The 25,925-nt window shown below is 41.4% G+C and overlaps 2 protein-coding genes and 2 long non-coding RNA genes across 5 annotated transcripts; 1 reads left to right on the forward strand and 3 right to left on the reverse strand.

Annotated features, from left to right (window-relative positions):
* Window positions 1-615: 615 nt before the first annotated feature.
* On the forward strand, window positions 616-2,255 carry LOC311268708. The gene is made up of 5 exons (XR_014624003.1): window positions 616-736; window positions 1,080-1,143; window positions 1,322-1,389; window positions 1,578-1,639; window positions 1,829-2,255. It is a non-coding gene; the product is annotated as an uncharacterized lncRNA (long non-coding RNA).
* fbf1 (Fas binding factor 1) lies at window positions 1,937-13,145 on the reverse strand. 2 transcript variants are annotated; one of them, XM_084372496.1, is made up of 32 exons: window positions 12,671-13,145; window positions 12,525-12,555; window positions 11,789-11,836; window positions 11,625-11,670; window positions 11,463-11,532; window positions 11,323-11,373; window positions 11,068-11,209; window positions 10,857-10,937; window positions 10,703-10,750; window positions 9,580-9,723; window positions 9,367-9,499; window positions 8,913-9,067; window positions 8,733-8,826; window positions 8,214-8,657; window positions 7,928-7,993; window positions 7,770-7,840; window positions 7,326-7,532; window positions 7,193-7,245; window positions 7,060-7,109; window positions 6,836-6,971; window positions 6,466-6,566; window positions 6,109-6,315; window positions 5,271-5,378; window positions 4,936-5,075; window positions 4,695-4,813; window positions 4,475-4,597; window positions 4,217-4,393; window positions 3,836-4,012; window positions 3,616-3,753; window positions 3,424-3,523; window positions 3,188-3,318; window positions 1,937-2,132 (listed from the first exon to the last, which is right to left on the reverse strand). In XM_084372496.1, exons 1-32 carry the CDS (start codon window positions 12,671-12,673, stop codon window positions 2,049-2,051), a joined length of 3,678 nt encoding a protein of 1,225 aa, XP_084228622.1. In that variant the 5' UTR covers window positions 12,674-13,145; the 3' UTR covers window positions 1,937-2,048. The 2 variants fall into 2 exon arrangements, with proteins under 2 accessions (XP_084228622.1, XP_084228623.1); XM_084372497.1 differs by lacking the exon at window positions 10,703-10,750 and having other exon boundaries at window positions 6,836-6,967; window positions 7,059-7,109.
* Window positions 13,146-14,515: 1,370 nt separating this feature from the next.
* LOC311267487 lies at window positions 14,516-18,465 on the reverse strand. Its single transcript, XR_014623843.1, has 5 exons — window positions 18,272-18,465; window positions 16,866-16,954; window positions 16,272-16,311; window positions 15,222-15,272; window positions 14,516-15,082 (listed from the first exon to the last, which is right to left on the reverse strand). It is a non-coding gene; the product is annotated as an uncharacterized lncRNA (long non-coding RNA).
* Window positions 18,466-19,053: 588 nt separating this feature from the next.
* On the reverse strand, window positions 19,054-25,925 carry LOC311267796 (cytoglobin-1-like). Its single transcript, XM_084371030.1, has 4 exons — window positions 25,842-25,925; window positions 25,606-25,748; window positions 20,639-20,870; window positions 19,054-20,089 (listed from the first exon to the last, which is right to left on the reverse strand). Exons 2-4 carry the CDS (start codon window positions 25,746-25,748, stop codon window positions 19,925-19,927), a joined length of 540 nt encoding a protein of 179 aa, XP_084227156.1. The 5' UTR covers window positions 25,842-25,925; the 3' UTR covers window positions 19,054-19,924.

The raw sequence follows: 25,925 nt of genomic DNA on the forward strand, positions 1-25,925 counted from the left end.
TTTAATCAGAAGAGAAAGGCTGACTGATTTTTATGCCTAAACAAACTAAATAAACATATACACATACATGACTGTATAAACTGAATAAACAAACTGACCTTAAAGGACAACCCAATTTCATACCGCTTTACTTCATATGTGGCGGACCCTGCCACCTTTCTAGCTTCAAACAGTGTTCTGGGGACTTATTTTCCCTTAAGAACAGCTTGTTTATCCAGTTATATTTCTGAGTTTGTATTATTATCTCATTAATTTTGTAAATAATAACATTCTGAGTTTGAATCTCTCCTCCAAAACTACATAGTGCCCCTTTAATGTAATTCCTCTCACATTACCCATCCATTTTATGTTGTTTTTTTGCTTGTTGCTGCGAATGTGCCCTATTCTAATGATAATTACATTTGTATAATAACTTAAATCATTTATATGTATTTCTAAATTACAGCTGTATTATTATTCAGTCCTGTAGTCTGGACCAGAAGCCTATTTATGTAAATACTTTGGCAAACAATTCAAAACACAAGTTGAACTTTAGCCACACCCTATCAGAAATCACGTGGGATGTGACGTTTACAACCTATATAAACGTTATCACGCGAGATTTCAGGTCTTCTTGCGCTCTCTCGTTAGCAGGAGGACGGACCTGTGCCAGGAAGCATTAACATGCATTTTTCACGTCTTATAATGCATTTATGTCTGAATATGGAGTTTACTCCTGATGAGCCGCCGTGAACAGGTAATTATTCAATCAGTAGTTCACGAGACTTGAGTGTGTTGAAGTCTGTCGGAGGTTTTATACGAACCATGCTAACTTAGTAGCTTTTAGCTAGGAGGCTAACACGTGCAAGATGACCATGCTGGGCAAAAGTTAGAAATTGGATTTAAATAGGACTTTTTGAAAGCCATTGAACATGAATTACATTAACAAGCACGCATAGAGCCATTACTTTAGGTTAAAGTGTCAATGTGTGTCCTGTAATGTTAACTTAAGGGAAGGACAGACAGGAAACGTGGCCTGCCTTCGGTAAGCATATGTCTTTGATCACAGATCTAATCCTTAATTTATTTTATTTTCACAGGAGCTATGGCGGATGTGGAATGAGGCTCATCTTCCTGCCAACAAAGGCTTCATCATAATGAAAGGTAAGCCTTAAAAGCTGTGTAATGGCTTTCACTTCAGTGTCTCTGCAGTGCATATGATGAGTTTGTTATCCCTGTCTGAAAAAATGTGTGGAAATCCATGGTATCTGACCTGCTGCACACTGAAGTGTGTGATCACATGCTGCCGATTGCATATCACTAATGAAATGTGTTGTTGCAGGTTCATGGCTCGTCTGTCCCACTTGACATCGACAGCCGCATGGAGAAGGACGGGAGCATGGTGTCAAGGTTTGTACAATCCTACTTCTTAACCACGTTGCCATTGATTCAGTGATGAAAACTGCTGCATAGGAAGTGCCGTCTGATGCGATAACTGACGATGGAAATAGCTGTTCTGAGAAATCTTTTCACACCTTTTTCTTGGGTGGGTATAATATGAACACATGATAATCTAGATATAAAATGTCTCCCCACAGGTCTCAAGATCTGCAAAGCGAGATCATAAGACGACACATGGACGCTGAAAGGAGTTGAACAGGTAAATGCTGCAAGACTGATACTTGATAATTAAAGTCAAGTCAGTGATGATAAAAGTTATCCCTGTCTGAACTACAGTGTGGATTTATGGTAACCTGAGGCTTGACTGCAGAATAGCTTCTGCTGACTCTTAATAGTGTCTATTACTTTACTGTCAAACTCCTAATCTCCCTTTTTCTTTAACTTACAGATGAAACTCACCAGGAAGTGGACATATTACCAGCATGAGACTGATCCAGAAGTCTGCACCACAATTTAATTAAATGCATTTTATTTTATGTAAACTAGAAAACCACAGTTGGTCTTTAAAAAAAAAAGTTTAATTAAATGAATAGATGTGGGATAAAATTCAAGTGTCCAGCACGTGAAATGTAACATGACTCCTACTGGGAGCACCCAGCATGTGCTGGTCAATCTGTGTTGAATGGCGATCTGTAAGATTTCTTCTTCAAATTTTCCAAGAAGATCTGCTCTTCCTGGAGGTATTCACGGTCCTGTGTGCAGGAGAAGAAAGTAATTAGAAATGGAAACAAAGAATGTTTCAAGACATGTTGGGCATCTTCTGATAATGGCTGTTCAGCTGCATATTGACAATAAAAGTGTTCTGTATTAACTAACTTGTGCTCATTTGTGTTATATTTGTGGTAAGAAATCTGAAGTCAGACAGGTAATTTATTGTACAGTTACCTGATATCACCGTTGAAATGGTTTCCTTGTTTAATGGTTTATTTAGGGCCGATTACTCAGATGTCATAAAAGAAACTATTAAAACTCATTACACATGATCGTCACTGGTTGTATAATGTATCTACTAAATTCAATATATTCACTGCAATACCTAGTTGTGTTCTATGCAGTGAACATCAATAATCTGGACATACTACTAAACATTATGCCTCTCACTTGGAAGTAAAAGTATGGGATTCGGATGCAGCTAATGAACCTATCTGTGGCGTTTGTGGCCAGTCCAAACAAGCAATAAGTGGCCTCAAGCAGACTTTCTGTAGACTTCTGCTTGGTGTGCAGACTTAAGTACCCACAATTCACGGTAATACAGTCTTGATGTCAAAGAACCTTACTGTGTAAAACAATTTTATTTAAACCCTACTTGAATCCTGCAGGCCATAAATAATATTCTCCCCCATCACAAAAAAAACATGTAGTGGTATAGACTATATCTTATTTTTGTAGTCTTTAGGCCTGTTGATTAATGGCTTGTATTAGCCTTGCATCCTGACAACACGTCACACTGTACGACTACAGTCCACAGGGTCGACATTTGGATTCAGCGTGTCTTTGCTCCCTTGATGACTCAGTGAATGTGACGCATCTTATGCTGAGTGGAGGATTGTGGGTCAGAATGAGTCAAAGTCTTTTTTTTGTGTGGCACACTGAATTTGAAACTCTGTTGGGGCATACTAAATAGATTTCTGGTAGACCAAATAGCATGGTCGAATTGGTATTGGAGCGGAGCCATGAAGTCACACGTAGTTATAATGTGACTTGGACCTCCTAAACCTTCAGCATGCAGTGTGTCTTGACTGGTTACCTTTTCTCCAGTGTACCTCCACAGAGCCAGACTAGCCTGAAGAGCCATGGACTGAGAGTTGGCAAAGGAAGCAGCAGGAGGAACATTCAGGGTTGATGTCAGCTCAGGGTTTGGCACAAATGAACCTGCATCTACAGAAAAAAATAGGAAAACCCTTTTATTTTCTCAATATTGAATAGGATTATTATGTATGAGAGATTGTTTAACAGACTTTGAATAACCAGAATTGACCTGACCTGGTAAAATGGGTGGAATCATTTGTGCTAAAGAGGAAATTGGAGGGTCCTGTCTCAGCTGCTCTGTCTCCTTCTGCAGATGACTTAACCGCATTCGCTCCTGTAATAACAAATGTTAAATTAAATAAAGACCACAGTTACTGTTTGTTGTTCATAGTTTTTGCAAAGAAGAAGCTTGTGACACACACGTACCTGAAGGATCCGCTGCTCCTGCTGCCTCAGCCGCTCTATCTGTGTATGGATATTAGCTAGCCTCGCCGCGTGCTCAGCCTCAATGCGTTTTGCCTCCTGCAGCGCTTGTTCTCCTTCCTCGTGTTTCTCTGCAGCAAGCTGCGAACAACACAGCGTGGTCGATTAATAAATATTGTTTACTCAACTCTAGGTTAAGGAGTCTGTGTGGTTTTGAATTTACCTTACTAAAGGCCTCCACCTCTTGGGCTCGTGTCTTGAGTCTCAAGGCCGTGCTGCTGATTCTGTCCTTCTCTCTGTCCAGTTCTTCTCTTAGTCTTTCCAGAGTCTCTCTCTCCTGTTTCACAGCCATCTCCTTTTGTTTCAGCTCTGCAGTATGAAGCTTAAGGTCGGCTTGTTCCTACAAAAGAAACAGAGAAAAATACATTTAATGTGTCTTTGAGGGTCCTGTGTGTCTCGGAGAGCTCAAAAACTGACTTAATGAATGTGTCCCATCGTATTTAGTGGTTCAAACAAAATCACAATATCAATTAAAAAAAATGTATCTACTTGTGTAACAGAATAGTATTGAGGATGTGCCTCTTGTGTCTTTGGTGAAGCTCACCTGTGCCAGACTGATGATGGAGCCCTCTCTCTTCTCCAACAGACTGCTGACCTCCCGCTCAGCCCTCTCGTGCCTCTGCTTCTCCATGGCGTGGAAGTGGGCCCAATCAGCTGCAAGCTTCCTCCTCTCCTCTGCGCAATGCTGCATCACTGTCTTCTGCTCCTCTAGTAACGCGCTCTGATGGAAAAGAGAGACAGACAGTAAGGTGGAGCACTTGTCCACCACCAGCACTGACATGTGGATGGTCGTCAGCCTCACCTTAGCCCTTTCCAGCTCCTCTCTTTCCATGTTGATCTGCATGCTGAGGGAACGCCGCTCTTCCTCCAGGCCTCTTTGGGCAGACTCTGCCTTGGCCTGCTCTGCTGTCATCTTCCAGCGTTCCTGAGGTGTACATAAAAAAATGTTGTCTTCAGTCTTTGAGGGGAAAAGCATCAGTTTTTATTTCGAATGAATTTTTAAAGCCTAATTTCACCCCGACCTTCTCAAGCTGTCTCTGCTGCTCACTGAGCTGAGTGTCCATCTTGGAAATGATTTCCTTGAGGTAAGCTCTCTCCTCCGCCATGGCCTTCTGCTGCTGGGCCAGACGGTCCTGCATCACTGACACATTAGAGAACGACCTTAACCCACTTGCGATGTGATACCGAACTACAGCAGGCTATTAGACAGCTTGTATCTTGACCTATTTGTACAAAGTGTGTGCATGTGTCTGTGCGAAGTACTTCGAAGCTGCTCATCTCTGTGCCGTGCCCCCTGCTCAAGGCCATGAGCTGAGTGTTCATGTGTGCTCTCCACCCGAGAAGAAAGCTCTCCAAGCCGAGAGGTGAACTGCTCCATCTGCTCAATCACCACTGTTAGAGACCTGGACACAGAAACACAGACATACTGGTAAAATCTCTGAACTTCTGACCAAGATTTGTAGGGAAATCTGGTTGGATAAAGAAAATGTACAATGAAAAAGAATAATTCTGTGTAGTATGGACTTATCAGCACATATCAAGTGTATAAGTACTAGTATTATTGTAAATGGGACTGGTGTCCTTGGGTAACTTCTTACCTGGTCTGAGATGTTGCGCTTGTAACTGCATCAATCTCCTCGTCCTTTAATTTCTTCAGTCTCTTGACCTGATCCTCGTGGTCTTTCTTCATTTCCAAGATAGATTTCCTTGACAGCAAAGTAGGACAAATATATGGTCATCTGAGGTCTTTTTCAATGTAATCATAAAACATTTTATGCTCATTCTGGGACTTCAATTAGTTATTTACCGAGTTATCTGACTCATTTATTGAGTAAAATCCTTTTTACAGTCAAGGACGCGTATTTAGACATCAAATGATTCTGGGTATTACCCAGTTTCCTCCAGATAACTTGGTAAACTCGCCTCTTGAATCAGACTCCTGATGTAAGTAAACATTAAGCTGCATTAAATTATATGCAGATTAAAGGTGCAATATGTAAGAAGTAGCCACCTGTCAAATTCATACTCAAAATAGGGGCCAGCATTTCACCAGAGATACCGCACTTGCTGCTAACTGTAGGTGCCGTTAGGTAGGTAGCTCAGTTAGCAGTGCAGTTAGCAGTCCGAATGGTGAGCATGGAGCTGGCTTATTTACAGTAATGTTCATTAACATTTGCTTTCCCTGAGAAGTAAACGTGATAAATAAAATTAAATAAAGTACAAACTTAAGAGCATTTCTATAAATGAGGCCCTTGACTAGTATATTTTTTGTTAAGGTTTTTGTTTCTTCTTGTTTTTAGTCTTTTGTATGTATTTTATTTAAATTACACCTTTTCAGTAAGTACATGTAATTATAATTGTTCAATGAATGTCATGATTCAGTAAACGTGATTGCTATTGTTATAGAATCAGTCTATCACTATGGTAAAGTTGTACCTCTGGAGGTCTCTGAGTCTCTCCACCTCGCGGTCTCTGTCCTGCTGGGTCTGTGCCAGTTTGCGCTGGTACTGAGCCTGCAGCTCCGAGCGTTCCTGCTCGGCCGATCGTGTTACTGCGGCCAGCCGTTCCATTAGGTCTTCACACTCCTGCCGCGTTTGCGTCTCCCTCTGGGCCGCCGATTCCTCGAGCAGCTTCACGCGAGCCCTGGACGTGCACAGAACAGTATGTCTTAAGAACACACACACGCACGTAAGCTGCCTGAAGTGCCGGAAATACTGCATAATGTATGTTAAACATGTACACAGGAAGTACACATTTGCATGACAGAGTGGGTGTGTGTGTGTGTCTAACTACTTGTGTGCGTTCTCCAGGATTTCCATGTCCTGTTTATGCCGCTGCTGGACATTCTCGAGCAACATTTGGCTTTGGTCTCGCTCCAGCTGCAGAGTCTTCACCTGGACAATGACACATAGGAGGGTCAGATTGCGCAAGTTTATGGAGGGAAGCTGATTTTTCCCAGAACCCAAAGACTCTTCATTCACTTTCATAAATGAGAAAGAAAAGCATCAAATCCTCATTTAAAAGGCTGGAACCAGCAAATGTTTGACATTTTGCTCAAAAAATCAATTTTCCTTTTGATCGACTTATTGTTGCAGCTCTATTATTCAATCCATACGAAGACAAACATACAGACATATGGCTCTCATGTTCCGCTACAACACACCTGTCCCTCCAGCTGGATGATGCGAGCCTGTAAAGCTTGATAATCCACGGGTTGCTGCTCTTTCTCTTTCAGTCTCTGCAGGACCCCTGCATCCATGACGCCCCCTAGACCCAGCAACTGAGACTGCATCATCTGTAAGAGAAGAGTGAGCAAGTCAAGAACAAACCCGCTGATAAATGACACGTTGAATATATCTGCGAGTTGAGACTTTTATATTCCTAACCTGTTGTTGTTGTAGAAGCAGCTGCTGCAGACTGTCTGCTGACAGTGTCACCTGTTCAGAAGAGAAGGAAGGGGTTAAAGATGACATATGATCGCCCACATCATGATAACCTGATTATAGAGAAGCATGATTACCTGTTGTTGGACAGCAGTTGATGTATTCTGCATTTGGTTTTGTTGTGGAACTGCTGGAAAGAAAACAACCGTGAGAAACAGCCATATTCACGATGTATGTAAAATGACTTCTGATTTCCCCAAGTCTACCTACTCCAAATGGAGCCAGGCACCATGGCAGACACGGGGTTGAGCAACGGCAGCTGTTGGGAGGTTTCATCCGAGGCCTGACCGGGCCCTCGCAGCACCTTGGATCCCCTTTCGGACGGTAGGTGGTGCGGTTGGGACTGGAGCTGAGGTTGGGTGTGGCTAATGCTAGCAGCAGAGACTGGCAAGGGACCAGAAGCTTGAGGAGGGTTATCTGAGGGATGAAATGAACCAGGAGTTTGTTCGAGGTCTACTTTAGCATGGAGAGAGGTCGGTGAGGAGGGTGTTGAGGTGGAGGGGAGGTAAGGCTGGGTGGTGGGTGTATACTTAGCAACTATAGAGGGGGATTGTGGTGGGGTTGATAGGAAAGTAGTATCTGTATAAGAGGAGCAGAATGTGATTATTTTGCATTTCACCTCCTCGTCACCACTCTGTAGTCTAAGATAAATACCTTGCATGGTCCTCTTCTCTCTGACAGGAGTGGAGTGAGCAGTGGGGCTCGGCTGTCCAAGAAAAGTGCCACTGCACAAAACAAAAAGAGGACGAAACAAAGGAGCAAAGTAGTCACTCTTGGTTTTAATGGATTTAAACAATAAAAACATATCTTACCTTGTTTCCTTGACAGATGTAAGAGTGTCCTCTCTGCCCCTGGGAGCCTGTGATGTGACTTGTTTACTGAAAAGAAGAGTGAGTTATCGTTCAGTGCTGAGAAACAAGCTTCTCCTGTCATCATGTGCTGTTTGACTTCCACACGTGGTTCGTACAGCTTTTAAAGAACTTTTTAAGCACGTTCGAGGACTGTTCCAGACTGTTGAAGCCGTTATCATCACTTCTAAATTGTTACAAATACATTTGTAACCTTGAAAACATTTTCCAAACTTTCAAGCCACTGTACCTTACAATAGACTCCAGATCCACTTCTTCTCCCAGGCCTAAAGACTCTTCCTGCTTGGATGTTCTCGCCTCAGAGTTTGACACTGACAGAGCCTTCTTCCTGCTCAGTGCTCCTGATAACCAGTCATCATCCTCCTCCTCTTTTTTCTGGCTTTTAGAAACCTCCGGCTTGGTTTGTCTGGTGATATTATCAGTGTCTGCTGCCATTTTGGCAGCAGATGTGGCGTGGCTACCGGTCAGAGAGGGTCTTCTCTCTGAAGCAGGAGAGGCAGGAGCCTTTGGAGACTCTGTCACAGCCTTGGTTTCTTTGGCATCTAAATCTAGAAAGGTTTGGTCGTCGTCTGTCTTGAGGCCTAACCAGTCAGATGAGTTTCGGTGTCGAAGGGTGGTGGGGGTGGAGGGTTTAGGCTTCTTCTCTGGGGAACTTACATCCTCAGTAGAAAATCTGATGATTAGGAAAAAGTGTTAAGTTTAACATAGTAAAGCCTACTGTAAAGAATCGAGACTGAACTACACACACCTGACAGACTGTCTGCGGGACTGGCGCCCTTCAGGCGTGGATACCAGCGTGGGCTGATAGGAGCCAAATGTGAGGTCATCTTCTAAAAGTGAGTCTGATGAATGGGAACAAAATTAGCCTAAAAATGTTTCGGTCTTTAGAAACTCTATGCCAAGGCAGAAGGCTGAGGTGCTCTTCTACCTTTCACAACGGGGGTCTTCTCTTGTTGCTGCTTCTCTAAAGACTGAGGCTGGTCCTTCCTCTCACCGGTCAGAGGTCGCTCTAGAAGACGGGGTGAGGTCAAACTCTCCAGAATCTCATCTAGTCTGGTCCGAGCTCTCTGAGGGCCCTCACTCCTGAGGTTGCACACGACAAAGAAAAAAGGGGACAGAGAAATGATGAAGTGTTGAGATGCAGAAGAAGTCAGGGAGAGTTGGCCATTTTAACATAAACAGGCAAAGTGAAGACAAAACAAAGAACAGAACATGCCAGGTGCTGAAAGATGTTGCTTTGTAATATGTTGTCGGAGTTTGGCTTTGTTTTTAGCTGCACCCCAGAGCCCACAGCACCAGAGCAGCAATTATTTATCATTTGAGCACTATAAATAAGGACAACAATAAGAGAGAGACGGTGAGAGTGAAAACAGAGCTGTTACCTTTCCTTGTTGGACCAAAGCGCGGTCTCTTTTTTCTTGGCATTGTTTTTATCGCTGTCAAATCCGAGCGCATCCATTAGGTCGTCCTTATCGTCATCAAACGTAACATCACCTCGATTCTTTGCTGCCTTAGCTGGCGAACAAAAAATACACACACGTATCACTTAAGTGTTTGTTTGATTTCACGGAAAAAGTTAAAGAATTGAGGCTCACGTGTTTCAGTCTTTATGATAGGAGATGATGCAGGAGATGGTGCAGATTTTACAGGCTTGGCCCGCTGGATGCTTGGTTTAGACTCAGGCTTGGGTTCATCTGGAAGCAAGTCATCAAGCAGATCAGCCAGAGGGTCGTCTGGATCTGCAGCATGAATGAGATTCTTTATATACTGCTTCTGGACAACAGACTGTTAAGCAGTGAATGACAAAGAGACATTGTATACGGAGAGACACAGTTCACAAAAAATGTACACACACACACACACACACACACACACACACACACACACGAAAACACTCATATTAATTAAATTATATAGATCATTTATAATGAGTTTTAACTGAGCGTACACTGTTTAGTAGGTACACCAGTTTAGTAGGTACACCTGTTTACCTGTACCAATACAATACTTGGGGTGGTGCTGCGTTGGATTGCATTCATTTATAGGCCTTTTTTACATACTGCCTCCCTCATGTATGCAAACGGGGTGGACAAAATAATAGTAACACCTTTTAATGGCGGGCCATGAGCTTAACATAAGTAGGATTCATTGGTGGACTGTTGAATTGGGTTGCATTAAACTCTACAGGTGTACCATACAAACAGTTAGTGTGATTAAGTCACCGCATGGTAATTCATTGACTGGACAGTTATCTTTGGCTGTTGGAGTTTTCTGAAAAAGCTACTATACTTCCAAATCAGCAATGTGCGCTATTAGACGATTAAACATTGCTACCCTCAGTAATTGGCACAAGAAATAAAAATTGGTTAAAATTTTTATCTTCAATTTATTGAGCTGGCAAGGGACTTTTTTTTTTTTTGCTAGTAAATGTTTATTGCACAAAGTAATGGCTATAGAATAATGATACAATCAGCGTTGAGATGAGTTCCCTATAACCCTTGCTTTCACTGTGCAATTTGGTCTGCCACTGGGCACGAAATCTCCCGGGAAAATGAAGGCTGACTGGCACCACTCCAGATTTGTACATTTGTGTGGTATTTCTGTTTTGTGTTTAGTGCACTTGTCCGGTTCAAACTACTCACAGACACCCACGGAAACTACAAACTGATACAATTCCACCACAGGTAAAAGGTCAAACACATATCTTTACGAATGTACCTTTAATGTGAGATGTCTGAACAAGACCTTCATCATCATCACCACTATCTACATTAATGCAGCAGTTTGAGAAAAACAAAACAAAGCTGTGAAGGCAGTTAACCTATATATAAAGCACAGCATCAGAGATGGATGGGAGAGGAGGCTCACTCACCAGAGAAAGTGAACTTCTTGTAGTTATGTGAAGTAGACGAAGGTGCAGAGTTCGGTTTCTTCCCTACTTTGGTGCGTTCATCTGAGTGAAGAGAGGGCAGACACGGCTCTCTTTAGTTGCTGTTATTAATGTAAACCTCAAAGCTGGTAATAATATTAGGCTAAATAATGAGAAAACATGATTTATGCAAGTGCACTTGGCATTGAATTACCTGCTCCCTCCAGTTTTCCATCACTTTCTAATGTGGAAGAGTGTTTCTTTGGCCCGTCATTACCAAACAGATTTGTTTGTGCAGGAGCTGAACTGGGCTTTTTCTTTGGAGCAAAAAGGTCAGCATCCATATCATCTATGTCCTGAACAAGATAAAGAGAAAAACAACAGGCACTGTGAGTGGACCTGGGACTATTTACAGACAACTACAAAGCTGAACTCCGTGTGTGCATTTCCATGGCTTATAAAGTCCTACCTTCATGTTCTTCAGGATGTCATTGGGATCTGCTGCTGAGACATCTGAGTCCTTGGACAAAATATAAAATATTAATAAAGACACAATAAAATGATTATACATGCATCTATATGCCCCTTTTGAAATTGTCGTCCACATACCTCAGCATCCCCACCATCCTTCTTTACCTCCTCTGCTAGCATACTGAAGATGTTATCAGTGGCAGAGGAGCTGGGAAAGAAGAAAAAATGATGTAACTCAAAAACAGCATGGGTTATAATTTATAATTAATGGTATGTAACACTTGATTTCCTCCAACTTACCGATTCAGTGGTCCACCGCGAGCTGCTCTCCCCCTGACAGGCTGTTCTGGTGAGTAAATTGTTCATAAAATTATTATAACGCACAAAACTTTCACAGTTATACAACACCACAAAGATAACGATAATACTGTTTGGTTAAAAAAATGGCAGAGCTGCTCACTTACTTGTATCTTCAAATAAGCTGTCAAGCAAATCGTCATCTCCGAAAGAACCTTGGGAAACCATAAGGGCACACACTTTACATGTGAGATACAGATACTTCAACTTATTCACTTTGAGTAGCAGAGATAGACTGATTATCGGCCTTTAGTGATTGCTGGCAGATTGGTGATAGAATAAGATCATTTAAAATGTGCTACTTTGGCTCTGATGTACAATGTCCAGCCCACACATCTGATTGGTAACACGTCACAATTAATAGCCTAGTATAAAGTATAAAGTAGCAGAAAATGCACATGCTCAGGAACAGTACCTGGAAATTTTACTTAATAACAGTACTTGAATAGATTGTACTCATTTCAATACTGGTTGTTCGAAATATCTTGGTTTTTTTAGTCTCCTTGATTTTCTAACAATCATTATTGGTATCGACCCTGAAAAAGGCATATCAGTCGACCCCTATTATGTAGCCTTGATCTCTATTTACATACTTTCCATTCAGATTATACTGACACTGTTATTCTGTATTACTAGCATGTTGTAGCTTCACTACTTTGAAGTTCTTGGTTGTAATCTTATTTGTACAACTGTTACATTGCTCCATCATTGCTCTGCACTGATTCAGGGATAATCCACATGATTTCTGGCTCTACAGACAGAGCATCGATGAGCTTTATCAGTAAAATGATATAGCACAAACCTATGTAGCATAGCTTTAAAAAAGACACTTGAGGAACTTACTTTTTGATGGCCTGCCCTTCTGCTTTGTAGCCTGTAGATAACAGAGAAACATGAGCTGCTGTGTTTTACAGGGTTATACATTTAGCTTTTCCAAGAATAATTTTTACACTATTAAATAGTGAAAATGCCGGCATTCTTCTACTCACCATGTTGAATCTATCCTTTTAGCCTTAAATTTGAGAGGAGCTAGCTAGCTAACAAATCAGATTAGGCGTCTCCTGTCTCCATTGGTAACCACTGTGTTACACCAGTCAGCATGCAGCTAATACACATAACGCATGCTCGTCTTAACGGTTGCATGTATACACAACGCATTGTTTCATGCTTTAATACAGTCGTGTTCAGTCGCGACGAATATCTTAATAAATTAGCCTGTTAACTCGAGATAAATCAACATTGAAGCGAACTACACCGCCGCTGCACACTAACCTCACATAGCCTACATGGAAAAGGCTGTTCGTTAGCTAAAAATGAACAATTGCGCTCATTCAGTCGTCTGAAACAAACTTTGTGAATTAAAGTTTGGCTTTGAGATGCACATGAAGCAAAACTCGTGTCAGAAGCATCTATTTTTGGGATATTAACTGTAGCGGCGACGTTACCAACCGGCGCGAGACAGACGTTTCCTGTTTACAGTTCGCATTGCATTGTGGGTAGAGTAGTTTTTAACGTTCACCATATGGAAACACGTTTTCAGATAAGACTTTTTGATTTGTGCTGCGTTGAAATCATGAAATTGCACGTTTCGGACTTCCTCGGACATCTTTGCCTGCTTGTCACTGTTGCGAAATAAAAATGTGTAAAGAGTTTTACCAGCAGGTGGCACCAGAGCTTAGAGGAACAGTCAAAGCAAATTAGATGGAGCAAAACTGAGGAGCTGAATAATTGATCTTCTTCAGCCTATGTTTAATTCAGTGGGGTGGAGGCCAGATGTTGCTCTTAATCAGTGCAATGATAACTCCTGTAAGCACATTGCTCAAACTTTGTTTTTTAACAGTCTTACCTCCTCTGCTTCCCAGTGTCACAAAAACAGACTAGGTGGGATAGGATGCCAAAATGACTAGATTTTTTAAATTTTCTTTTATTTTCTTTTATCACTATGTCAAAACAGTTTGTTCAAGGACCACCGTGAACAAGCAAACAATCTCCGTTTCAAACATCTGGCCCATGCATGAGAGAATATTTTGTTTACTTGTGGCTGTTGGGAGTCATTTAGTGTGTCTGTAAACATCCTCTTTGACCACACATTTCATTAATTTATAGATAAACCAACACAAAATGTCTGATGGACTTCACCTGCTCAGTGATGTACATGCGAGTGATGTAGTGATGGGTTCGTCTTTCTTGTGGGATTCTGTAGATAACTATGATAAAGGTTTTTGTTTTTTGAGTTCATTGAAGACTGTAGAGCAGGTAATCTACCCCTTTATTCAATCAGGGCATAAATTGCTGAAAGATATAGCTTTTATAAATTGAAAATTGTTTTTGAAGTAAATATTCTGGCAGAAATTGCTGTACTACATTTGACAGAGAATGAACTGTAATCTCAACCTACAATTCATTACGTTTGAAATATTTATTTTACTCCTTGTAGTCAAAAGACATTGCTTACAGCACAGAGTGACGATAATAACTTGGTGTTGAGCACTAAATTAGAGAAGGTGTGACTTCTGGTGTGTGAATGCTGAGCGGAAATCAACAAAGAGCATTATGATGTAGCTGTTCTGATTCTTAAGGTGTGTGAAGAGTGAGTGGAGGGCAGTGGATATGGCATCCTCTGTGGATCTGTTGGTTCTGGGTGCCATACTGGTGAGGGTCCAGGCTGGCAGGGATGTTGTCTTTGATGTGCTGGAGAATTTTGATTCAATTTTGACACATAGTAACTCAAAGAAATCAACAATGCTATGGCCGAACTTGGACTCCTGCTTCATCTATGGGTCCCACAAAGACACACAAACGACACACAAATGCATTTCATTGCTTTATTTAATCAGTGTTTTTTTCCTGTGAGATCAACATAACCCTTTAAGGGATTCGTAGAATGGCCATATACAATACAACACGACTTCAACCCCTATTTCAGAAGAAATTAGGTCACTTATACAAGATCATACGAGAAGATCCTATCCTCATACATAAATCAAATCATTTTAAAAGCAAGCAAAACAGAAAATCAAAGAAATAATCATGGCTAGGTTTTATGTGGAGGCACAGAACATGTTCTATCACTTTAAAACCCTTTTCACATCTGTTCTGAAACAGAAAACAACCTTGTTAATTCAGCTTTTACGATGAAAACACAGCATTTGTTCGGCTACATCTTCTCGGAATTCAGTCGGTTGCAGTTTCCTGGCTCAGTAATGAGAGCATATGCAGGACACATACAGGCCTCATTGTTTTTCAAGCCCACATTTTTTTTTAAAATCCCGGTGGGAGTCTTGGCGTGAGCTGTCAAGTGCACATGAATCAGAATCTGATCAATGAGAGAAAACAACAAAGAGATAAAGGGAAGTTTCTCCTGTAGTATCCAGGGAGAGAAGTCTTGATAGCAGATGCTGCTGAAAAAAACAAACAAATCGTGGTTTGTTGATTTAAAAGTTGTTTAGGAAACGCGCGTTTGTCCACTTTTTTTTTGTTATTTTACAAGACATTTGTTTTCCAGTTCATTTAAAGTCAATTAGAGCAAATGAAGCTCACCTGATGCTCACCAGACTTGAGTTGATGGCCAACTCTGATCTTAGTTCATGTCTGCATGGGAGGAGGAGCGCAGCGGGAGACAAAGCAAACATGCAAAGTCATGAATGATGTAGGAAATATCCATTCACAAGAGAATGAATCACTCTGACTCAGCTGAATGCACTTGCCTCCATAAAAATAAGATCAGATAACAAGAGGAAGATAACACACCAAAGGCCTTGATCTGCAGGCGCAATAGTCACTTAGTTTATTGCTTTGAGATCTTTCACAGCTGAACTCTACCATGTGGTTGTAGGGAGGTAATGTATTTATAAAAACCCTCCGAAGAGATGATGGATTGTTGTTTTGCCTCTGAATCATTTAGTATTAGCAGTGTAGCAGTGAATACTTAAAAGCTAAATGTGGGGCAGGCGTCTTAGCTCTTCATGCATCTGTGCCTCTGTAACATGCTCCACTGCTCCACTTTCTCCCCTCGTCTGGAGCCTCTTCTGTAAACCTGCCTTAACACAATGACACACACACAACACGAACACCTCTTCCACATCACTGTCAGTGTCTCTAAGTCTGTTTGGATGTTCTCATGTCTCTTTTTCGCTCACCGTGAGCCTCAGTTTTGGTGATTAAATGTGGGGGGTTTTTATAGGTGAGGCACAAAGTTTATATTCTTTAAAGGTTACAACACCCATTTAACATAGTGTATGAATGTCTGTCTACTTCTTGTCTGCGCTCCAATCACCAGAACCCATGTTGGCAATGGACATTTCTGATAACCATAGATATGCTGAAACTTTACATTTCTTTATATTGCAACTTCATGTTTCTTTAGGTTCAATTATCCTGTTTTATGCTGTCACCAACACCAACACCACATGGTTAGAGTTAGGATAAGATCATCTTTTGGCTTAAAGAACCTGTTTTTGGTCACCACAAACCTGGCTGAAGATTTCCAGACGCTAAACTCTGCTGTTGATGTCCAGAGGAATTTCCTTAAGATACTTCTCTAATCAAAACCAAGTACCTGTACCTGTACTCATTCCTTAAGATGCTCACCAGACTTGAGTTGATGGCCATCGCTGATCATAGTTCATGTCTGCATGGGAGGAGGAGCACAATGGGAAACAAAGCAAACATGCATGATGTAGGAAAATATCCATTCACAAGAGAATGAATCACTCTGACTCAGCTGAATACGCTTGCCTCCATAAAAATAAAATCAGATACCAAGAGGAAGAACTTGTCTACTTGTGCATTTTATATGGAATAGTGAGATATCAACAAAATAATATCTCAAACTATATGGTAAATCTAATGTTATATCTCACTTAGAAGACAAATGCACTGATTTGAAATTGGTATTAATGTCAAAAATAGTCAACAACTTATAGTCATATAACCTATTCCTTTACAATTGTGCATGTTTAGATGGCCAACTATGCACTGACTAAAAAAATCCCTCAATTTGTGTTTGTGTGTTTACCAGGCAGGGAACTCAAACGAAACATGCTTTCAATTTGCATCACAGGAAGTGGAAGTTTGGTGCTAAATGTTTTGTCCCTTTGATCCTCAGAGCAACACAAAATCACATGAGTACATCACATTGACTCAGTCTGTTTTCATTTAGCTTGACCGTTTGTGTGTCCTCACCAGGGGATGCTCGCTGTTGTCATTTTTTGGTTTCTGCTGCTCCATTGCTCTTCATGTATGGCACGTCTTTCTCAGCAGCCTCTTTCTGCCTGGGATGGTTGATCCGGAACAGAATACTCCATATTAATCATCACAGTGCCTACTTTAACACACAGTTATCTGGAAACAGGTAAAGGATGTAAGGGCGAGGTCTTGCTGTTTAGCTCATAATTGTGTAAACTAGCTGTTGCCATGCTCCGTGCTGCTGTAGCCACGAGGTATTGTTTGCCATCGCTGTGTGAGTGGCTAAGCAGGCCCGCGGGCTGAGGAGATTGCACTTTGCGTCAATTAGAAGCCATGAGCTCAAGAGCTCTGATGCTTTCCCCTCCATTCATCCCTCCATTAGAAAACTGGAATACACTGTTGTTATGTATCGAGCCACTTAATCCACACGCTGCTGCTCGAGGCGAGATCTAAAATAATCACAGGAGTGATTTCAAATCAATGGTGCAGATACGTCTCACCCGAACTCCCTCACTCTCCCACACATGAAACAGACATGCACTTGTATGTGGGTCCATATTTGGTCTATTTTATATGTATTTAAGGCTTTTCTCACAAGACTCAAGCTGTTGAACTTACATAGTCATTTTTGAACTTCTATTTTAGAGCTTGCGTTGTTGGAAATACAGATTTTCTACTGATCAGAACTACTACCTAGAATAATTTCATTGTTCACACACCCAGCGGTTCTGAGTGAGTGAACAATGAAATTACTCCAATATCATTTAATAATAATATTTTGCTATTTTCCAATACGTATTTCATAAATAGTAGTTCTTTAATAGATTTTCAGGGAACTTCAACTAGTTTCTGTCTAACTTCCCCAAAGCAGGTCACTAAATTGAAGCAAGTTGCTGCATTATAATTTTTCAAATCGTTTCTGTCCAACTTCTGCATGTCAGTAAGACAGAAACTAGGAGGAAGTTACACTGGCGTGATCTGCAGATGTTGGACAGAAATTAGTTGGAAATCAAGCTTCAACAGCTTACTCTAATTTAGTGGCCTGCCTGCCGAGGGGAAGTTAGACAGAAACTAGTTGTAATTTAGCTGCAGCAACTCACGTCATTAAGTAGCTTGCTGAGGGGAAGTTAGACAGAAACTAGTTGGAAATTAAAATAACGTGATCAGCAGAAGTTAGCTTGCTGACTTGCTGGAAAAGAGCATCGACTTAGCATGAGATTTGTGGACCTGTTAAATTAAGGGTTTCCAAAGCGTTCTGATAACACGCAAAATAAATTTAGACATTGTTGTGTTATTCACACGCTACTTAATGAGACAGAGCTGGTATATTGTTTGAAAAATCAAACATTGTTTTCCTGAATGCCTGCTAATAATCACAAGAGGTCATCATGATAAGTACTCACGGCTTGATTTTGTTGGAGAATTTATGCCGCAGGATGAGAGCGATGGTGGTGAGGACTGCCAGAGTGGTGCACATGGTCCTACTCCCCGAGGACCTCCTGCCTTTGGGGTATGATGGTTGTTTTAGAGGTCTGAGACTTCTTCCATCGAAAGGCTTGAATGGTAAAAGGCAGAGTTTGTGGTGTAACAATCTTGACTATTCCTGTCTCTCCTCTTGGCTCTGACTCATGATTGGGGAGATTAGCTCAGAGGATTAGCCAGGATCAAGGAGGGGGGTTGGATCTCGCTGGTAGGACTAGGAGGTAAACAGAGCATGCTGTGTGTTTCTATTCTGAAAACAACCGACCTCGCCACCATGTCGTCAACACAGCACGCCACATCAACCTCGATTTTGCCCTTTTTTGTCAAGGAAGGGCTGAATGTTGTAAGAGGGCCTGTTGAAATTAGCTTTGAGTGGCACTTAACAGCACCGGTTTACAGTAAGGATTAGCATGCCAATCTAATTACTGTACATCTGGATAAAACTAATTACCGATGGCCGAGTGCAGAGTTCCTACCATATACTTTTAAAAGAGAGAGCCAAGCGGGATAAGTGGGGGTATTTCTGCAGCTGAGCCATTTGTACTTAGCACTGATGACTCGAGTGGAGAATAAAGGAGCAGTGGGCCAAGCGAGACGGAGGAAAGGTCTAATTTTGTCGACACATTTGTGAGCAGCAATGCAGGGGAATGAGCTTGGAGCAGATGAATTTAAAAGGATTCAACATTGTGGCAGTAACGTTACACGCTTTTCTTTGTATTTTTTATTTAAATGTTGTCAGATACAGGTACAAAGGCATCATGAAAAAATGTAAAATAATCACAATTAACTGTTAAAAATGAAACGTCCTCTTAATATCTCATAAACGGGACACCAGTGGATACAGACTGATGGATGGTATTTAGAAAGAATGGTATTTACATGGCAGTTTCGAGATATACACATTAAGTAGAAGGCACATCCGAGTCAAATGTGACCTCTTGTCCCATTTTGGGTTCATGATTGCATTGTATTCCTCTTTGCTCTCTCTCTCTTGAATGATTTGGTCCTTTACAAGAGTATACAAAACAAACCGGAGAGCTTTAGTATTTTACTTGCTCTCTCTCTCTCTCTCTCTCTCTCTCTCTCTCTCTCTCTCTCATACACACACACACACACACACAGGTACACAGGTTTGCGCAGCTATCCTTATTAGGACTTCCATTCATTTGTACAACGTAACCCAAACCCTAAGCTAAACCTAACGTCAATTCATACCTTACCCCTAAACTTAACCATGACCTCAGAAATAACATTTTGCTGTATTACAACCAGTCTTTGGACTATTGGTCCTGACATAGGTAATGCCAGAAACGGTCCCCAGTAGGTCATAAAAACAAGTACACGCACACACACACACACACACACACACACACACACACACACACGTAAGTGTATGTTTCATAACCCACAATTTTCTTAGATTACATTATTGTAGTCTCCATAATTTGTCAGATAACTTCTGTAAAGATACATTGCTTTCCTTTAAAGGTCAGTACAGCCAATGACCTGTGGCACAAAAATTAGATGTTAAGTCTCTGGGTGCCAGTGGTTTCAAGAAACCCTGACTAGAAGCTTCACCCAGTTGATGTTGAGAGCGAAGTCCAGCCCAGTTCCTCATAGACGGCATTTATACTGCAGCAGAGCGTAGCCAAGAGTTTGGTCCACGCTGCGGCCACATCTGCTGTCACAACCTCTGGAAACGCTTCTCCGAGGACTTCCAGTATCACACCACTCAAGATCTGGGCAAGACACAAACAAATGCAGAATCTTAAGACAACTTGAAGTGGTTTTCAAGGAACTAAAACATTCCTTCTGCCCGTTGTTGTGTGCATTTCCTCAATGGTCTAAAAACTTGCTGTCTTCTGTATCTCCATGTTTATGTGTCGAAGCAAAATGAAGAAGAAAGCAGCTGCAGATATATGATGATAGATAGACCACTGTTGGAGACAGCATTTAAACATTTGAAAGCGTGAAACCACTGGATGTTTTTTCCTCTTTCTTTCCAACCTCAGCTCCACCTAGGCTTCCTCACTGTTTCACTATGATAATCTGGGTCCAGTCACTGACGAACATGGTGGGAAGTGTTAAAAATCACAGAACCGAATCACATCTATACTTTTCTGCAGCTTAGAGTCTACTTTCTGCCCTCTAGTGGTCAAAAATCCCTCCATGCAGCTTTAATTGTTGAATTATCTTTTACTTCTTTGCTGAACACATCTGAACCTTTATAGTTCATGTCTGAGTGTCTCTGTGAGTCACCTCCTTTTTTTTATTCACACACACTTTACCTTAAAGTACACCGGCTCCACCTTGTGTCGGAGTGCGTGGGCCTTGCCCACAAGCCTCAGCACTGAGGCCACCTTGTCTGAGTTATCAAGGTTCTCCACCAGTGTATTGATGGCATTCATGACTCTGCCTGCATGTTTCCTGAGCTGGACGCTGCTTTCCAGCTCCTCTGGCTCCTCAACGTGCTTGAAGTCACTGAAGTACTGCTTGGACGAGGGGAAGTTCACAAACAGCCTGTGAGGGAGAAGAGTTAGACTCAATGAGAGATATGAGTATGAGCAGCTGCTGTGAAGCTCCGCTAATCTCATCGCCCTTCAGCCTGCACCGGCTCCATCCTGCAAACCCACGTTCATTTTTTTCGGAGCTGGCAAGATACCATAAGTAAATATCCGCACTGACAGGAGAGGGCTGCATATTTTCTCTTTAAGTGTTTGCTTTAAACCGTTATCTAGGTACTGTGTGGCATGTCATCCATAAAATACTTGAAAGGGGAAAAAAAGTGAAGGAAAAACATCCAGCTGCACAGAAAACATGATGCAAAATGGCTGAATAATTGATGTCTATAGATTTATTGTGACTGTGACAAGTTTATCAGTTCATCTTATCCGAGCTGACTCTTCTGTTCTTCTGCATATGTATGTATCTTTTATCCATATCTATATCAGACACACTTGTCTTGTATATTTAGGGAATTTCAGGTAACCATCATTAATAAACAGTACATTTAAAGTTTATTAAACTTTACTTGAAAGTTATTTCAAGTTGCAAATGATAGTTATAATATTTTGTAAATGGTTAATTAATACTGTGAGGTTCATTTGTAAGCATTATTTGGATGGCCATTATCAACTTGCAACTGGTGTTCATAAAGTTGAATCAACCATAAACATTTATTAATCATGTTTATTATAGTATAACCCAAATATTTATGTTGTTGGTAGTATTTGCTTTTTAATATATAATTACATATGAATCTACTTTTTATTTGTCAAGCCTTTTTGTCCTTACTCTTAGCTGTTATGTCTATTTCATCATAGGGAGGCGTTTTTTTGGTGAGCTGGCTGTAACAAAAGACTATCTGTCATCGTGAATCCTGTGAATCCTTCTTGTTGCAAGTTTCCAGAAACATACACGCATGAGTTTGGTCAGAAAATCCTACAAGCATCGATGCTAAACGTATTATTTGGAACTGGCTCTCCACGGTTCCACTTCTTGATTACCATCTCTATTTCGTTTGTACATGTTGTGAGCAACAATGATGCAAACTTGACAAGATTCCAGCTCTGATAAATGCACGTACTGATTTTTTTTATGTCACCTTGTTTGCAAGTTGGTCCAAGCCTTGAGCAAATAACGCTGATACAGAAAATAAATATAATTTGCTGCTGTGACTCTTCCCTGTGAACCCAGTGTGACAGTTAACTCATTAAATCTGGTTTTTGAAGAAACAGTTATTGTTAATTATTTACCCAACTCCTATTATCCAGAGTGCAAACAAGATACACACATACCGTAGACACGCATCAATCTGCATACGCAGTTTCTGCTGTTCCTCCCTCTTCGCTGCTTGAATCCTGTCACACTGTATCCCTCGCTCCAATTGTGTCTTCTTTGTTTTTGTCATTAATCTTGTATAGTCTCTCTCGGCTGTTAATGTGTCCCTGTGCTTGTTCTCACTTTAATGCACGATGAAGATAACATCGTCCGACTGGTTCTCTACTGTGGTTCCTGTCATACCTCTTGGGAAAAAAAATAATAGAGCCCCAGGACCATGCACTATTTTACAGTCTCTGACAAAAGGTGAAATGTGCTAATTAGAGGGCGAGCAGATGGAGAAAATGAATGCGGCTGCCTACTCAGGCTACCATGAGCACACCTTTTACTTTATGGTTGAGATTGTAATTACCATTACTGCAAAGACAGCTAACACTTGGCTTCAATATTGTATTATTCACATTTATATTCCAGTCCGATTTTACATTTCTTTACACATCCTGACGCGCAGTGTGAACAAATAGTCAGTTCAGAGACGTTTTCTTTGATTTCTATCCTTGTTTGACCCTCGGAGGTATCAAAGGGTGAATTCGCAGAGAGGAACCTAAAAACTCCCCCCTCCCACAGTCTGGGAAGACGGCCAATGCATCTGGTTGCTGGCTATCTAAACCCGATGTCCCATCTCCCTCTGTCACAACACAAAAAGTAAGCAAATAGTTTTTATGTTAGTTCTGAAGCATATGGCTGCTCTCACTCGTGGATTTAAATGTCTGAAACGAGGATAGAAGGTGGTGTCTTAATCTCTCGAGCTCTGGGTGGAGTGCTTTGGCAAGTGGGTAAGCGAAGTATTCCTAGTTTGAAACTAATGAGGAACTGTGGTGTTTTATCTGTCTCTCTTGTAATTGCATGACCTGTGGTTGCATATAAATAGCCTCATTAGTATTTTATATGGTCATTGGAGTGTTAATCCTTCCTTATCTGTTCTCCAAGACTAACTGAAGAGCCGAATCCAGGGGAAGTTTCTCACTTCGGAGCTATAATTTGCTACTTTGGATCTTATCTGCCACCCTAAAGACAGTTAGTTTGAAGGTTTAAGTTGATGCCGAGCATGTGCTTTTACTGCTAAAAGGAGGATTTGCCGTGGTCATGCTTGTCAATCAATCCCCATTCCTCAAATTCCTCAAGGTTGTAGGGTCTTTGTGAAGGAATGTGGAGTTTCAACATGTTTCTGAGAGAAAAAAGAGGGGTGGGACACTGATATTTTTTTGATGAATTGCTGCAGCTTACCCTGTCATAAAAAAACATGCTGAGTTTTATTGCGCTTTGCATTTTCACTAACCTCGCTCTCAACTTTCACCCCCTGCAATCACGAAGGATTATAAAGGCATGCTGCGTCAGGCTGTGAATCTCGTCACACTTCAAGACCATCAAAGCCCTTTAGCGTACATAGCTGCAGCGACTTTGACAGCTGTAGGAATCCTCCGACATGATTGAACGCTCACCGTAAAATGTTTAAATGACAAGAATTCAGCACCTGCACTGACAGACATTGTAAAAACGCCCTCATCCCTTGATTCTGGTTTTAAAGATCCGGCTGCCTGTGATGGGGTCATGCTGCTGTAGGTTGCCCGGCCTTCTTTGCAGGCATTCAAAACATGACCTGCTCCAGGGGAGGAAGCCCTTTGAGTGCCAGAAATGTCCAACTGATGGATTATAATGTTTATCCTCTGCCTCTACTATTTGAAAAATGGGATTAAGAAAAAGGAGGGGAGGTGAGAATATAACATGGAAAAATGAAAATGACTGACTGTGTTCCTTTGAGCAGACTGGAAACTTGTAAAGTCAACGAGATAATAATCCCACAGTTTAACTTAAGATGGTTAATTAGATGTGACAGAGAAGCATCAGTAGGCCTTGTTGCTCCAGAACAAACTACAAGTTTCGCATGTTGCTTCATCTGATTCACTCGGTGCTTAAAGCTGCTGTAAGTGAATTTTTTTTATTTTTTTTTAAATCAAAATAAGTGTTCGATAGCATCCAAACACTAATCACTGCTACAGAGTGTTTGGTCAATAACCCCTGTCTCTCCTCCTCTTGCTCATGCAGTAAAAGAGAAAAAGATGTTCATGGTATCCCTGCCCACTTTATCCAATCAGGACAGAGAACTCCATGAGGACGCGGTCCTGTCTGCTCATGAACGTGCAGAGAACAGGATCCTCCTGTTTGCTGCTATGTCTGGTGATTCGGCTAGAGAGGAGGGACGGGGTTTATAACTGCAGAATGGATAGGAAGTTAGCGAAAATGACGCTTACAGCAGTCCCTGGAGGGTGCCGCTCAGCCTTGTTTCCAATCCGGCATGGTGGCCACTCGTGGTAATGAAGGGAAAAATTCCCCCGCGTGCCAAAAAACATTCTCCCCCTTAGACCGCCATTATAACGGAGACGCCTGTAAAACTGTTGACAGGACACCAAGAACTGCCAACAAGGTCGATTATGATTCTGTTTATTTTGAATTTTTGATCCATGAAGGTTTTATATTTGTAAAACTTCCCTCAAGGGGAGAAAAGCGATTTAAAAATCGGTGAGGTCATCACAATGTGAGGTCTATGGGCTGAGAAGGAACTCGTGGGCAGGGCCAATAAGGGAAACCAGCAAGTTAAACGCAGAAGGTAGAAAACTTTTTTGCCGCATGACTTTGGCGAGCAATTCTCATTGGTTTGAATGGGTGCCATCGTTGCATCTGGTATCTAGTTCTTCTGTATAAATCTGTGGTTTACAGCAGCTTTAACTGTTAAGGTGCGTTTCCTTAAATGATCAGGTACTGATCAGCTGAACATGCAGGACGGTCACATTCCTAAATATAAATAGACTATTGGCAATTGCCACCATAATTCCACCACACAACAATACGAACACACATTCCCATTTTACAAAAGATAATGAGATCCAAACATGTTTTACTTTAAAAAGTCTGGCCGATCCAGTCACAATACTACAGACGACTAGATACAGAACGTATAAAGTTCAACAGGATATCATGAATGTATGATTGTTTTTATTGTTTTTAAATATAATGTTGGTGTCACATTTATCACTTAACCTTTAACCTTTTTTCCTCCTGTAAAGCACTTTGTAACATAGGTTTTGAAAGGTACTATATAAATAAAATCTTACTAACTTACTTACTATACAGCAGCCTATAAAGTACATAGATTTCTTCATAAAACACATATGACGCTGGTGGAATATCAAACATATGATTGCATATGAACATTTCTGACAATCTCAACAAAGACTGAACACTCTAAACTTGTGGCTGAGCTGCTGTATAGAATTGCATTAGATCATACAGGCGTGTCTAATAAAGTGGCCTCAGCATTTGTCACTTTTGGCCCCTCACATTCCAATGAACATCTTCCCAACTCTGACCTCGACCTGCGTTAAAAAAAATTCAAACACAAAGAAAAAAGAAATACCTGATGAGTATAGCCACCCCGGCGTCATCACAGTTCTCGTAGACCTTCGCCCAGGAGTCCTGGATCATCACCTTCTCCTTCTCAGTCAGCGGACTCGGTCGCTCCAGGTGATTCAGCTCTCCCTCTCCCTGCATCCTCTCCATCTGGGAAACACAGTTGTGCAGAGCTGAGCACGTGCAGAAGGCAGGGCTCTGATGAGAGTACCCCCTGCCTCAAAATAAACACTATATTTCTACCTCTTTTCTCTTGTTTATGTCTTTTTCTTGGTGTGAGAGGAAGAAAATCCCTTCCCCCCCTTTTTTCCCAGTGAGTGCTCTCTG

Source organism: Pagrus pagrus (assembly GCF_965226575.1).
Source record: "Pagrus pagrus genome assembly, chromosome: 13".
Taxonomy (NCBI): domain Eukaryota; kingdom Metazoa; phylum Chordata; class Actinopteri; order Spariformes; family Sparidae; genus Pagrus; species Pagrus pagrus.

Bases quoted from the DNA above. Each gene is read 5' to 3' on its own strand.
- fbf1 (XM_084372496.1), bottom strand. The intron at 11,210-11,322 runs GTAGGACTTTAT...TATCTTGTTCAG, and splicing joins ACATCCTGAAGAACATGAAG to GACATAGATGATATGGATGC. The intron at 9,500-9,579 runs GTGAGCCTCAAT...TTTGTTCGCCAG, and splicing joins TATCATAAAGACTGAAACAC to CTAAGGCAGCAAAGAATCGA.
- LOC311267796 (XM_084371030.1), bottom strand. From the start codon at position 25,748: ATGGAGAGGATGCAGGGAGAGGGAGAGCTGAATCACCTGGAGCGACCG. The intron at 20,871-25,605 runs GTATTTCTTTTT...TCTCCCTCACAG, and splicing joins GGGGTGGCTATACTCATCAG to GCTGTTTGTGAACTTCCCCT. The intron at 20,090-20,638 runs GTAAAGTGTGTG...TGTCTTGCCCAG, and splicing joins TGGAGCCGGTGTACTTTAAG to ATCTTGAGTGGTGTGATACT.